The sequence below is a fragment of the Gavialis gangeticus genome, unplaced genomic scaffold (genome assembly GCF_001723915.1).
Source record: "Gavialis gangeticus isolate Ggan-Ray unplaced genomic scaffold, GavGan_comp1, whole genome shotgun sequence".
NCBI classification, from domain to species: domain Eukaryota; kingdom Metazoa; phylum Chordata; order Crocodylia; family Gavialidae; genus Gavialis; species Gavialis gangeticus.
Window position 1 is genome coordinate 71,848,658 of NW_017729033.1, and position 15,726 is coordinate 71,864,383.

The 15,726-nt window shown below is 40.3% G+C and overlaps 1 protein-coding gene across 1 annotated transcript in view; it reads left to right on the forward strand.

The window, feature by feature from the left end:
* KIT (KIT proto-oncogene receptor tyrosine kinase) overlaps positions 1 to 15,726 on the forward strand; it is a 132,340-nt gene that overhangs the window by 42,332 nt on the left and 74,282 nt on the right. The window contains exon 2 of the mRNA XM_019525864.1: positions 11,387 to 11,650. Coding sequence (XP_019381409.1) covers positions 11,387 to 11,650 — 264 coding nt within the window. The remainder of the gene's footprint in view (positions 1 to 11,386; positions 11,651 to 15,726) is intronic.

The window sequence follows — 15,726 nt, forward strand, 5'->3', positions numbered from 1 at the left end:
TGGGAAAATCGGTTCCAAGTTACAATGTTTTGACTTAAGACGCTATTTTCAGGAACCAATTCTGTTGTAAGTCTGAGGACTGCCTGTATATATGTACCTGACCAAATACGTAGTTTTAACATACATTTATTCACAGTAGTACTTTTATATGTTACAATGTAAGAAAATAGTGACTGACACTGCTTAATATTTTGTTGATTAATATTTTATTAGTCATTTTTTCCAAGCTGGTTTTGGATGGAAATTGGACTCCCAAGTAAAATAAAACTAGTAGTTTAGAATTATCTGACTATTTTTAAATAAACCAAAGTATGATAGATTCATAAAAATAGAAATTTCTCAAAACAGTTTTCATTTAAAGCTGTTTCATTGATTTATTAAACAAAGTATATATTGCCTATAATCAGTAGATAAAACTAGTTGCATCTGGTTACTGTGTCCTTTAAGATTTTAAAAGTAGTAGATCTCAGTCTCTCTCACAATTTTTATTCATAGGATGGAAGAGGAAAAAGTTTTCCTTCTTCAGCTTCCCCTTTGAATGAAATAGTTATTTGTTTTCAGTTTCATAACATATTTTAATGGGAAAATACTTTTTCTGAACTTCCAGACAATCTCCAGCTCTCAATTGCTGCTTTATCTCTTCAGCAAACTATGAATTGAGGTACTTGCACAGTGACTTCCCCAATTTCAGAGCTTGACTTTAAGCCTTCTGAAATACTATTCTGAACCGAAATAGCATTCTGAAATATTATTTTTATTTAATTTTAATGGTTTAATCAGTTAATGCAAATGTAGGTCTTAGTACAGGTTGTCATAATTAAAACTGGAACTTTCTAGAGTCAACTGCCTACAATCCACCACACACACGTAATTGGACAGTACCTAGAAGTATAAGTTGTTTCATTATATGATTGTGTTAATAAATTGGGAAATAAAGAACCACTTTGCAGACAGCATAATCAAGTGGTTATTTGTGATACCTGTGGACACTAGAGAGAAAGTAAATATGCAGATGAGTTGTAGCAAAAGAAAACCAGGAAAAAGTATGACAGATTGTCAGAAGTGTATCCAACTCCCAGTCTATACAACTTCCCCAATTTCAAAGCTTGACTTTAAGCCTTCTGAAATATTACTCTGAACTGAAATAGCATTCTGAAATATTATTTTTATTTAATTTTAATGGTTTAATCAGTTAATGCAAATGTAGGTCTTAGTACAGGTTGTCATAATTAAAACTTTTACAAAGTAAGTTTTAAAATAAAAATGTTTTAAATAAAATAACACTTTTTTATTTTCAAAAATACTTGATTATTATCTGCCCAGTTTATGTGCATCTCATGAATACTGAATTGGTGTATACCTTTTTTTTGGCAACAGCATCCCATTGTTACCTCATTCCATTTGTGGTTCACTTTAGCTCCCAAATTCTTTTCTGCCAGACTACTTTCTAGCCAATTATTGCCTATTTTGTATGAAACAGAAGTGCATTTTATGATTGGCAACTGTCATATTATCTTTGACAAAAGTAATGGTCCTCCTTGGAGAGTAGTTTGGTTTGTTTGTTTTTATCGCACAGATTTTTAAGGCTTCCTATTCCATATCATTTTTAATGTTCTAGTATTCTGTAGAAAAGACACTTACTTTGCTTTAAAGCTAATTTATCTTCACACCTAAGGAGGATTTGGGGTTACTACAATATTGAATGAATGCTTTCCTGGACATTAAAAATAGGTCAAATCATGGGAATAGAAGTGATTGTACACTTCCACATTCCACCCACAAATTAAATTCCTTCCATGCCAGATGCCAGAATGGGGTGCCAGACTTTGCAGGTGTTCAGAATGTGATCATGCTAAGAGGCCCTTTTATGCATACTCATGACTCTGTGCTTGAGTAGTAGAAAAAACTGGAACTTTCTAGAGTCAACTGCCTACAATCCACCACACACATGTAATTGGACAGTACCTAGAAGTATAAATTGTTTCATTATATGATTGTGTTAATAAATTGGGAAATAAAGAACCACCTTGCAGACAGCATAATCAAGTGGTTATTTGTGATACCTGTGGACACTAGAGAGAAAGTAAATATGCAGATGAGTTGTATCAAAAGAAAACCAGGAAAAAGTATGACAGATTGTCAGAAGTGTATCCAACTCCCAGTCTGTACAACATTTCACAAACAATCTTGCACAAATTTACTGATTATTAGAATGCCTACATGTAGCAGGCTTTGTTAACAAGTATAAATTCTGAAGATGCTTCAACCAGCCCCCTATCATTTTTCCTTTTAACATATCACAAAATGTGTACTGACATGTATGCAAAGGCATTTCTGTTGTACTGAATGCTATGAGTTTCCTTCTTTACGTATTTTAAGTTGGCATCCACTCATATGCATGAACACACACATACATATATACAGACTATCCTAATGCACATACCCACACACGTGTTATATCTGCATGCCTTTGTCCATAATTTGGTGAATGTTATCGTTATGTTAATTTGAAGGTCTTATTTATTGTTGTAATTTTCTTGAAACAAAATATCTAGAGATAGTAAAAAGCATTGATCCTCTTGTGGTATTTAATGGAATCCATTGTAAGAGCAGTAGTAACACAATTATCCAGTCATTGGCATTTTTTCCTCTCTAGGCTTTATCTAGATGACTACCAGTGAACCTTATAATGAAACTGCTACTATTTGATAAAGTTGCTGCCAAGGCTTGAAATAATTACCATTCATATTGCCAAAAGTCCCCCATTTCCTTCCTTCATTGTACCTTTTTCAAACGAGCATTGCTTTAAATTGTATTAAGGGGAGAAGAAGCTCTGCATGCTCTAGAAAATGACCTGTTCCATAGAAATCAAGAAAGCATCTTTCAAGGCCGCCTCAGTCATTGCAAGAAAAAATCATTTAAAATGGAAACAACAAGAAAAGATAATGTGTTTGTTTTTTTAAAAAAAATAAAAATAATTGTCACCCAAGAAAAGTTTGAGGAGAGTGAAAATCCATTAAGCAAATTGACCAGGAAATGCTGGCAATGAATGAAAAATTAAATTTGAATATACTGATTTTATCCATTAGCATGCCTTCTTGATTCATTTTAATTGTTCTGTCTAAAATATTTTATTTTGTTCATTTAACTGTGTAATAGCCATAATAGTAGCTATGTGAGCACTTACTTGATCAGGACTTTTGAAAATCGGAGGAAAAAAGAAAAGAGAATGCTGAGGGGTCAGTTTAAAGGACTTGCTACATATTGAACTTACCAAGTGTTATTGCAAGTAGTTATTTTATTAAGGTAAATGCTGTGTTTATACTCATCAAAGATTTGGACTCTGTGGGTGTTCATTTTAGTAAGAATTAGCAATTAAGCTGTTCTAAGTTCAGGCCCTTTTTTCCTAACTAGTGGTAGTTCACTTGTGCTTTAGAGTTGTTTTTGTTTATTAACCCATCACAAAAAGATATCTACTAGAATAGTAGCTTTGGGTAGAAAGCACATAGTGCCAAATAAGATTAATGTGTACACTTAAAATGTATTGGTTCTACAAATGCTCAAAGACAAACTGTTTTGGTGAAAGTCAAAAGAATGCCTTTGTGTATAGAATCAGAATTTTAAAAAATAGTATTTTGCAGAGCAAGAAGGAATTAGAAGGTAGCAATGTGGAAGAAATTGCAAAAGCAGCAAAGCTGTTAACCTTGTTGCAGCCATTTCTTGTATTTCTGAGCTAAGTTTGTGTTAGGTATGTGCCTACATCTTGAGAAATGTCTTTATACTGCATTTATAGAGTGAGTTAAATTAGGAATGATAGACTTGTTCCTTTGATAAGAAGATGTAAGCTTTTACAAGGTACATTCTTTGCATGGTTTGGCTGCTTCATTCTATTTGAGGAAAGGGGAAGCTGCTTGGGGAAAAGAAAATTTAGAACCTTTACCTTTGGGGGTCCCTCTTCACATGCAGGTAAAGGCATGAAGAGATCTAATGCGTGATCCACACAGTCTCGCTTCCTGCCATGCTACATGTGCATGGCAGCAGGCACTATTGTGTGGATTGTGCATTAGATCCCATTGTGCCTTATTGCCAGTGCAGGGAAAGCCTGATCCTGGGCTCCCCCTGCACTGGCAAGAAGCAAGCTCACCTGGGCTGGAAGTCCTACCAGTTGACTTGGGCTCCTAGGCACAGAGGTCCTCAAGGGGTCCTCTGTGGCTGGGAGACCCTCGCTGTTAAGATCTCCCAGGTGTGGTGGTGTATGGGGTGCCCTGCAGCTGGGAGGTCACAACAGCTGTAGTCTCCCAACCATGGGGCTACATGGGCCCCCCCATACCTGGGGACCTTGTCAGCTGGGAGCTCCAATGAGCTGATGTGGCTCTCAGCCACACATTCAATTAATAATGTGGTAGGAGGCAGCTGCAGAGATATTACACGTTTTGTGGAATCACTTTGTAGCTTATTCCTCTTTTTGTGACGCAATTAATTGACTGAACATGTGGCCTAGTGATCACTTAAGGCATGATTAACTCATTAATCACACTGTAAATATAACATGTAGATGGGGCCTGGGAATGATGCTTGTTTCTTCCAAAATTTTTGTGTGCAGTAAGTGGCATCTGTAAATTGAATGTTGCAACACATTCTGCAGGCTATAATGTAGAATCTGGTTCTTTTCATTAGCTGATGGACGAAGGAATCAAGGTCATGTTAGCAAAGAAAGGACAGATCACACCACTATCTTGAACAGAGAGTGACAGTGTCATCCCATTTTTAGTCCTCCAAGGGTTCCTTGGAAAGGATAAATACAGCCTGGTACTTTATTACCAAATCTGTGCACCCCTTTCTCTGGGACCTACCTTTTTAATGAGGTTGCTAAGACAGCTGTTGTCCCTGGTAATTAAGCTCCATTGGTGCTTCAGTACTTAGATCAATTCTTTTCAACCGGGGGCACGTGTACCCCTGAGGGTAGTTCTGATGGGTTCAGGGAGTACTCGACAGCAGGTACCACACTGCTGGCACTTTCGCCACTGCCATGCCAATGTCACTCTTGCTGATCGGCCACTGGGGACCCCCTCTGCCCCCAGTTGTGTGGCCACTGGGGGACTCCTGCCTTCTTGATGAGCTGCTGAGGGTACAATGACCCAAAAAGGTTGAAAACCCCTGACCTAGATGAATAAATGCTACAAGGGACACAGAGCCACAGTAGAGGTACCTTGCACAGGATGTTTCTGCACAATGGTTCTGCCCTGTTGCAGTTCCTCTGATACTGTATAGAACAAGCAAAAAACATCTGTAAAGGGTCTTCAGGCTTTTTCCCATGCCTTTTGCTATGAAGGTGGGTGGGCTGGCCCCAGATATGGGAGTGTGAGAGTAACTAGATGCATCCAAAAACTCAGTGTAGAAGCTCAGGAGCACCATTATTTGGAGTAAGCGTAATGCATTTTGTTTGTCATCATGGTACCAGCTCTATTAAGTATGTTAGATCCATGGTGCTCAACCTGCAGCCCATGGAGCCATGTCATTTGGCCCATGGTGTTCCCTACAGGTCCAGAAACCTGGCAGCAGGGGAGCTGTGGCAGCAGTAACAGCTGCAGCTCAGGCAGCCATGGCAGTTAACATTGCCTGTGCTCCCCCACTGCCAAATTTCCAGATGCATCAAGAACCCTAAGGGCCAGATGACATGGCCCTGTGTGCTCCGTCACTCTGGAGCATGTGGGGTCGGTCTGCAGCCAGCGTGCCAGAATCCACCTACAGGCCAGCTCCATGCAATTCATCTAGTCTGCAAGGCCAGATAAATTGAGCACCACTGTTTTAGACCAACAATTCCTTAGTTTGATAAAACAGGGGTTGGGAACCTATAGCTTACAGGCTGGATCCAGCCCAGAGAGCCATTAGATTCAGCCTTTGGACATGGGGCTTCAACAGCAGCGGATTCTCTTATGCCACGGTGTGGAAAAGTTGTGGTGATAGGCACTTCCCCCTTGTTGTGGTGGGGAGATGCAGCAATGTGGTGGCTAGGTCCTAGCATCTGCCCACCTGCCTGTGACCTGAGCTCAGTCATTCTGCTGCAGCCTGAAAAACTGACTGGTGCTGTAGAAAGATGAAATTAATTTCTATGGATCCTGAAGTATGTATAGGTGACAGCAGTGAAAAGGTTTTCTTGATCTTGCCTTCTGAGACCAAAGTTGGAACATAAAGGTGAGAGTACCATCTCAAACAGTTGGGCATTGTTTACAAAAAGACCCATGATCCAAGTTGGATGCAGTGGGTGCTTCAGGTTATCAGTATCCCTGAACATTATATCTTCTGTCACTTAAGTGAATCTAATTCCCCATTGAGGAAAATGAAACAGATTTGGCATGGGGGACTTTCTTTTGCAAAGTAAAAAGCTGCACTGCAGGCCACCTTTGCCTAACAGCATAATTTAAATGCTACAGGATGTGACTCTCAAATCAAATTATTTAAAGTTGACACTTCCATTATTAAGCTTCTAATTAATATAAAGGTGAGTGGCTATACAGTGGTATGGTGGAGGATGAATGGAAATTACTTTGCTCAATTAAGTGAATTACACCTTTTCCTTTTTTGAGAAATTTGGGAGAGTTTGATGAATAAAAGCATGGCTAGCATTTAGGTATCAGCTTTTGTTTTTTCTTAGCATTAACTGTAGGACAAGAAAAATTTAAACTAGGGGTGCACCGATTAAAGATTTTTTTTGATGATTATTAACCAGCCATATTGGCGAGAGAAAAAGTAGGTGCTCAGGTATCATCTTGTTTACTGCAGCCTTGCAAAACAGTTAGGAAAATTTAGTCACTTGAAGTCTATGCCTTAATGTCATTTGTTTTGGAAAAATGTGGGGTAGTTCCACTTATCTTAATACTTGTATGAATCACAGGGCTGATTATTTAGAAAATAACTATGAATTAATTGTTTTCACTGTAACATTAACACAACTTAATTAGGACTGTTCATCTAAATTACGAAGAGTTAGCAAGGGGAAGAGGTTGGAGCCATGTATAAGAGGTCATTTTTATCTGGATTCTTACAATGGATCCCATGACCACAGAATAGTGGGGTGGGTGAAGGTGAAGGATTTTGCTGTAACAACATGGTAATGAATCAGCTGGCTTATTGCTGGCACCTTTATAACACCTTGCAGAGCAGGAGGACAGTCATCTAGTCAATAGTAGGTTCCTTACATTGCAGTGAATGCAATGTAAGGAAGTACCTGCTCAGGTCAGAGTAGATAAGGCGTGGGGGTGGGGAGCCATATGAGTGGCTTCTGAGCTGGCTATGGAAAGAAAGCTGAGCAACAGACAGCTAGGGACCTGAAAGTAGGCAGGGAAGCAACCTGTTGCTGGCAGGGAGGATCCCAGTGGCCTTCAAAACAAAAAGAAAGAAGGGGTGGGTACGCAAGAGCAGGAGATTGTGCAGGGGTGACTATCAGTCTCAACCTACAGGAGACTAAGCTTTATAACCTTCTATTAGCTCAATCCTTGAAGTCTGGAGATATCCTGTTGAGGTTTTTTTCTTTTTAATAGTATCTGTTGAAGAGCTAGTGCTAGGGTCATTGTATCTTTCATTTGCTGGAAGTAAAGCAATCTTTCTTACTTTGTCATAATTTGACAGCTTATAACAGGGAGCTGTTGACAATGAGAGCCTAGCACTTGGAGCATCAGAAGAGCACCTTGGCAGCCATGTAGAGCAGGGGCTGGCAGTTGAATCCAGTCCACAGAGCTGTGCTTTGGTGGCATTTGACAGCAGGGGGCCTTGGCAAAATTTGGTGGGGCGGGCAGCTGGATGGCAGGGAGCTTTGTCCATGCTGTGCTGCAGCCAGGTTGTGGGAAGAAGTGGTAGCAGTGGTAACTGGTGGCAGCATCTGAGTCCTGGTGCCAGCCTACCTTGGACCCAAGCTGGACCATTCTAGCTTGCCATGAAAAAACTTTGCCAGTCACTGTTATAGAGCAACTGTTGTAACACAGCACAAGTTGCAATATCTTGTAGAGGGTTGGTGACAGTAGTATAAGCTTATAGTACAGCATAGAAGAATATTTTGCCAGTTTGGCTCCCCAATTTGAATCTGTTTTTAGAGGAGTGAGGCTGGTTGAGAAGTACTGAAAACAAGTTTTGGGATCTTTTGAACTAAGACAAGTTCAGAGATCTCCCTAAACCTAGCAGACCATAGGGCTTGTGTGCTCAAGGTGTGTTAGTTCCTGCACAGTGATGTGGATAGCTTGACATCCAGTCATCTTTGAACGACCAGATACTTGTATGTTTGAGGCAGCCCTTGACATACTCATTGATTGAGGCAGCCCTTGACACAAATCCAGAACGGGCCTGGAGGTCATGTCTCTACAGCCATAGCAATATCTCAATGACTCAACTGTTGTGCCTCTTCTTAACCTAAAAGGTAACACAGTTGTTAGAAAAAACACCCAAAATATTATGAATCCATCTCTTGAAATGTGTATTATGTTTCAGTTAATAATGGCACTCATATTATACTGCTTTGACTGTAGAGTTCAACTATGCTATATTTAACTGTGCTTCCACATACTAGGGGTGGAAAACAAAGCAGCTGTGGATGGTTTCAGCTGAACAACACTTAACATGTGAGAGAAATTTTGTCGTATGGTCATTTTTTAAAATCAGTTCTGATGATGCGTATTTAAAGCAGACCTTCTAGGAACTTCCTCTTCCTTTTTTGCTTCTCAATTGTATGGCAAGAGAGGAAAAGTTAGATATTGAGCAGGTGGTTGGTCTGTTGTCAAACAGGAAGTCTGGCAGAGCAGGGAGTAGAGCCCAACTTGTTTGAGTCCTAGTCTTGTTCTTCAGCTTCAGCACCACCCCTTGTTACGTGTTTGGTGACTTGATGCAACATGAAGCTGCTGATGAATGTGCCTTAAGTCCATTACTAGGGAAATGGAAAGATGCTAATGAAAATCCACCAAATTTTATGATTTTTTTTTCTGGTATCTTGTTATGGTTCAAAAAATGTGACTGAGGTTTGCTCTGGCCTTGTGCCTGAGCTAGGCTTAATGCCCTTGGAAAGGCTGCAGTCCAGTTATACATGGGCACCTGGCTGGAGAGTCTCAAATGGCCAGAGGTAATACTAGTTTCAAGACTTATATGAATGCCATTAACCACAGATGCTGTTGTGCGGCGGTGTAGCTGCAACTCCCAGCTGTGGTGGTGGCTATTGTTGTACACCCTCACAAATCAGCACCTGGGGCTGCTACCCTGGTATCTCCCACTTAGTTTCATTACTGTTGGTGTGCCTAAAGCATGTTGCCCCAGTGGGTTTCTAGGTTTGAGTGGAATGTTGATTTCCCCCCACCCACTCCCCCTTTTTTCTTTTCTGAGTGTGTTTATTCCATATGCTTCTTTTGTTTTCCATCCCAAGTATAAGGATTTAACTTGCTGTACTATACCTGCTGCAAGCTTTGGAACAGGTTCTGGATTTTGGCACTTCCTGAGAGGTAAGGATGTTCTGCACCTTCTAAGACAAGGGCGGGCAATTGTTTCCGGCGAAGGGCTGCTTACTGAGTTTTGACAAGCCATCGAGGGCCGCATGACAGGCAGCCAGGGGCAGCTAAATATTAATTTTCTAAAATTTTTAGGGGCCCCGCGAGCCAGATAGAATGGCTTAGCGAGCCGCATCTGGCCCACAGGCCACATTTTGCCCACCCCTGTTCTAAGAGGTGCCCAATGGCTTAGAAGATAATCCTGATGGCAAACATGTTAGACTTTGAACTCCAGCCATAAGAGTAGGTGAGAGAAGAGTAAGCATGGCAGAGACATAAATTTGGAGGTCATACGTTCAGTGATGTTTTTCTGTCTCTTTGTGGGAAGTGAATATTATCATTATTTGGGACTACTACACTCCAAATGTACCTGTTTAAATTTATTCTGAAGAACCTTAGTGGAATATTTCTGATGGTGCTAGAAAAATGTTTTTCTTTCTAGTCAAGCAATGATAATTTTTTTGTTAATCAGCAGGGACATGGTTGGACATAGAGGTCTCGCTCCCTGAAATTCTGCCTGCAAACTAAGTAATTAGACTCTGTTGGAGATCTGACCTTCATTGTTTCCCTTCTGCTGCTTCATTGTCTTTGGATTTATCAGCAGTAGGAGCATTTACCTGTCTTGCTCTTAATCCATTTATATACCTTTAAGAGCAACTAAAAGATAGACAGAGGTGAACTAAGGCTAGAATGTAATCTCTGCCAAACTAATTATAAGATTATTTTGATTGAACTTTTGACACTTTTCCTATTATTGAGGAATTTTACCACATGAGAAGCAGGGAGGTTACACATTTTTTAATGGAAATTAATTCAAGTAATTTTGGCATCCGCTGCCCAGGTCTTAATTGTGGTATATATGTTTTCACTTCAAGTCGTCAGGCCATGAGATATGACAATAATTATGAGAACCAAGTGGTTATTTACATGACAATGCATATTTGGAGTGGGCAAGGGGCTGTCCTAGATTGCTGTTGCCAAGCCTCATCATGATTTGCATAAATTACCATGATGCTTGTAGTTCAGACAGGTCATCATTAGTGAGGCTTTATCTATATTCTCATTCTGAATTCTCATTTTCCAGTTTCGTTTTGAATTTCATTGGATATGCTTAATAATTTTAGGCAGGTAATCCCTAATATGTTCTTTGAGTTTTTCAGTGTTTGGTGCAAATGGAAAATCAAATTGTGTATTTTAGAGTATAACTTGCAATACAATAATTTCACATAATTTTTTTTTTTTGTGATCACTACATTGTAGAGGAGACAATGCTAATTTAGATCAGCTTTGAGGGGACAAGTACTGCTCAAAAAGTACTAAATAAACTTATAATGTTGCACTTGGAGCATAGGGGTATCTCCGTTATCCTGAGATTTTCTGTAAGTAGTTACAAATTTAGACTTAAAAAGAAAGGAAATAAATGGACACTAAAGCCATGTTTACACATCTATGAAGTCTGCGATTCCCTTTTATGGACCAACTAAAAGAATGATGGCTATTAAGTTAGAAAAGTCTAGTTGTAGAACGAAAACATTTGATCAGGGCTGATTTCTTGATTCCTTGTACTCAAGTCGTATTAGAATCCATCTCATACATGTAAATTAAAATTATTTTAGTCTTCTATCAACAAACTATAGTATATGCTAATATAACTGTAACTAGTTTAAAGTCCAATTTCAGTTTGTCATGGCTTATTCTGTGCACATTCAGTCTTTAGCTCTAAGCAGTTTATGGAAACTTGCAGAGTCAGTAAAGTTAAATGTTTTGTCGTTTGTTTGTTTTTTTTTGGTGGGGGGGTTCATCTGTTAATATTTTCATCTGTTCAAGCCAGAGGTTGCTATATAACAAGATGCACTGAATTTTGTCTTTTCTTGCAGGTGGTACAGTACCTTCTATTAATCCAGAAAAACCTGTCTTCATTCTGAATAAGGGACAAAGCTTAAAACTGCTGTGCAATGATATTCTTCCAGTGAGTTGGGATTTTAAAAACCCAAAGCCATCAGCAAAAGAAAGGACTTCTAATAAAAAGGAGTGGTACATAACACATGCAACAACTAAAGATGTAGGCAAATACACATGCAAAAACAGTGAGAATGGCAGTGCTTCCACTTACGTTTTTGTTAAAGGTAAATATTTATGTGTGGTCTCTTCTCTTTCCCTTCCAAGGCATGATATAGGAAATCTGATGGTAAGGGAGGTCTGTGCAGTGTTCCTTTATGCATGAATACTTCACAGTTAGGGCGGCTAGGAGCTGGAACCAACTTCCAAGGGAAGTGGTGCTGGCCCCTACCCTGGGGGTCTTTAAGAAGAGGCTGGATGCCTACCTGGCTGGACTCATTTGAGTCCCGTTTCTTGTTTTGGGGTTTTGTTGTTCTCTCGCCCTGGCGGGGGGTCGGGCTAGAAGATCTACTAGGTCCCTTCCGACCCTAAATCTATGAAACTATGAAACTTGGAAGCTGCAGCAAAGCTAATTAAATTGGATTTGGATATCATATAAAGTTGCTATATCATACAGAAAGAATGAAAAGTATTTGTAAGGTAAGCTCAGGGAAAGAGCAGCCTTAAATCATAAAAGAAAAAAGGAGAAAACATCCTTCTAGTCAGAGCTTCCAAGTTTAAAAGAAAGCAGGAGTATTAGACAAATAGCCCACAGGCCAGATCCAGCCTACAAAGCTGTTTCACCCAGAGGAATTTTGCGGGGGGACTTGCTGCCAAATGCCAGTTATGCGGTTCTAATGGACATGTCGGCAGTGAGAGGAGGTGGAGGGGTGTGAGCAACCCGTGCTGCTGCTGCTGGGTCTGGATTCAGCCTGGGATTCTTGCTGCTTGGATCCACCCTGAGGCTCAAGTGAGTTTGAAATAAAGCATATTTTAGCAATATTCAGTAATACAAGATCAGGAGAAATACTGTAATGTGGACAGGGAGAAGATATGGACTTTGACACAGTATTGGTGGAAAAAAATCCAGTAGGAAAAAAACACTGCCAGCTGATCAGTAGCAAGCAGCAGGGCTGCTGGGGCTCCTTGTCCAATCAGCACCAGGAGGTATAAACCGCAGCATATTTAAAAATGCGTTTTTTGCCTCCCGGCCGATCAGCAGCAGGGCCAACAGGACCCCCTACACCAATCAGCGGGGGGGGCAGAATGCCTGCGAAAAGAGCAAGATTAAAGGAACTACTGCACAGCACACTTGCGCTGCGATTTAGGTAGGTTCCTAATTATAATACATCCTCTTGAGCGCTCCATTGTCTTCTGTCTATTTCTGATTTCTTGAGTTTTCCTTTTTTCTGTGGCCTTTTGGATTCTGACATGTGGCTCCATTAAGGTTTTTCAGGTTGCCAGCCTGCCTTGCTTGGTACCCATCTTACTTCCCTCAGTGAATGGCTCAAGTTGATTTCTAGAGAAGCCTGTTCCTTTGTGGCTTATGTGACTCAGGGCAGCCATTTTCACTTCTGGCACGTTGTTTTGCTCAGCCTGCCTTACTGCACGTAGTATTATTTCTCTTTTTCTACCTCCAGCCAGCAATCCCCGTGGAAGGTAAGGGAACTTTTTTAGGGACATGTTTAATCCTTCCTGAAGTGCTCTATCAAGATAGTGGTGTCAACATAGCATAGCAGGGAATTTTTTCGAAGTGAAAGACTCTCAGAAGTGGCCCTGTGATCTCTCTGGAGAAGTTTTGCTCTGGATGGATTAATCTAATTCACTTGGTCTAACACAATTGGATATTGCTAGTACATATCTAGATCTTGTGTTGCCCACCCATTCAGTTTGCCTTTTACCTTCCAATCAGTGGTATAAGGCCAAATATTTCAGTGGAGTTCCCTGACAGTCATAGAGTTTGCTAGTCCTTTGATTCAGTACCAGCTCTTCTGTCTGTCATTTTATCTAACCAGAAGCTTGGAATTCTTGGAAAGCATCTCCCAAACTGGGTCATTTCTTATTATTTGTTTTTCAAAGCAATTCATATCTTTGCTTTCTTTTGGTTTGTTAACAGTGCATAACAGACATGTTTTGGATCTTATCCACCATGCATACATTTTTGAAGCCCATGATAACTTTCTCAGCTGTCTTTTGTTCAGGAGGGCATTTGCATCCTCCTTAAACTGGTTAGCTTACTGGATGGTCTCTCTTTGCTTCCAAGGGGCAGACAGCATTCTGACTGTGGAGGTGAATGTAAATGTGGTTTTATAGTTACAGAAGCTGTCCAGCATTCATACGATATGTAGTTAAACTCTTTGTTGCATTCATAACTTGCTTGGGAAAGATGCTCCATTTTGATGGGCTTCCAGAGGTAAAACAAGTATCTTCAAGCTGTGCCATCTTCCTTTAGTGTGAAGTGTCATGTTCATCAGATCCTAGGCCTGATGGTGGTGCATACAGATGTGATGACAGGACAATGAATTCATCTCCATATGAAGTCCCAGCAGGCTTTCTTTTTATAAGCTGGGGCCCAAAAAGGAACAAGAACACAAGTTGGTAATGTCACTGAAAAACACATCTTCTGTTTCAATAGTCATGGGCATTGAAATAACAGTTGCATATAAAGTATATTTGGGCCACCAGACTTGTCAGGACCTGTGGAACTAGAGGTAATGCAGACTTATCTTCAATGTTTCAGGGCAAGGGTCCAGTAACAAGACACTTTCTTTATTTTCACAGCAAAAATTATGTAAACTCATTGTCTGTCAGCCACCTATTCCACTCTTGCGGCAGGAGGAGCATCCAACTTCCTTTTGTAGAAGGAAACAAGTAATACTCTCTTTCAAGTAAATATAATGTAGAGCAGTCCTCTTAGACTGAGCAATATCAAAAGGCATTACCATTGCTCCATTGAGTGAATGCAATAATAAGCAAATCAGCATGTTGTGTTGTAAAAGTTAGCTGAGCTTCCACTGTCTGAGATGTACATACGGGTGGGGAAGTAAAGAAGGTGAATGAGAGTAGTTTTTTAAATGTCTTAATGCCCTTGGACAGATCCTCTTATGCCCTCCCACTTTTGTCTTTCCTTTCTATGTGTACTAGGAGGATTGCAGAGGATCAAGCCTTGGTAATTCTGCTCACCCCCACATTTTGGTTGTTGACACCTGTTTCAGCTCTTGGTGAACCAGCTGTTTGCTCATTTTTCCTCTATCCCAGGCTGTTGTTTTTGTGGAATCTTGTTATACCTGTACTCATCCAGGTTGAAGCTGACTGTGAAAATTTGACTGATTAAGCCTTTACTAGCCAAGAGATTCACGTGAGCTCTCTAATTCAGGAGAATTTTAATGCTGAGATTTTATGGGTATGTCTGTATCATTTCTGTGATGCCCCTAACCAAGAACATGACCAGCCCACCAGCTCCTGCTCTCCACGTGTCAAACCCAAAAAAATCAGGCACTGAAGCTGCCTTTGGATACCTACCTTTGGGTATCTCAGGCAGGCCATAGATGAAGAGCTCAAAGTTAAGAACTTGAGGGACACTGCTACAGCAGCAAATGTGGCTTCATTTCCAAGTGTAGCATGTGCCAAGTGAGAGTGCATTAGTAGGGTTATGTTTCTTGATTGGTGCACTTGAGAGCTCTATAGAAGAGGTATTGACATAACCTAAATTACTCGCCTGTTTATAAACCATTTCTTTCTTAATGCAAGACATCAGACTTTGGTCCCATTCAGACCTGCTTTACTTCTACATTTTTGTCAGTAGTATACAGTACAAGTTTCAACCTGAGCTTCTTTTGTGTTCAGTTCTTAGAGTTTTCTGCAACTCAGGAAAAATCACAGTTAAACCTATGCCCTCCTCTCCCTGGCAACTAGTGGTATAACCTCAGCGTCACTTGTGTCCTTCCACACACAGTTATGAAGTGGCTGCCAACATGAACTTCAGCTTTAGTCATAAAAAATATTTAGTACATTACGTATTACTTCACATTTGATTGGCACAAAACATTTTATAGAGTGTGTCACTTGATACTTCTTAATTTTTCAGTAGGGTGTTCTTATATACACATGTGGTTTAGTACTTATGTATCATTTCAGATTCTGTTTCACCCATTAGCAAAACAGAATTGCCTGCTGTGCACACTTGCCTGAAGGAAATGGAAGAGGAGGAGGGAGGCTCCTTGCTAGTTTTTAGCTTAATAGCCTAGTGATTAGGACACTTGCCTGGGGAGCAGTAGATCTGAGTTCCAGACCCCCCTTTCCTCTTCCTGAGGGGGTTTGAACC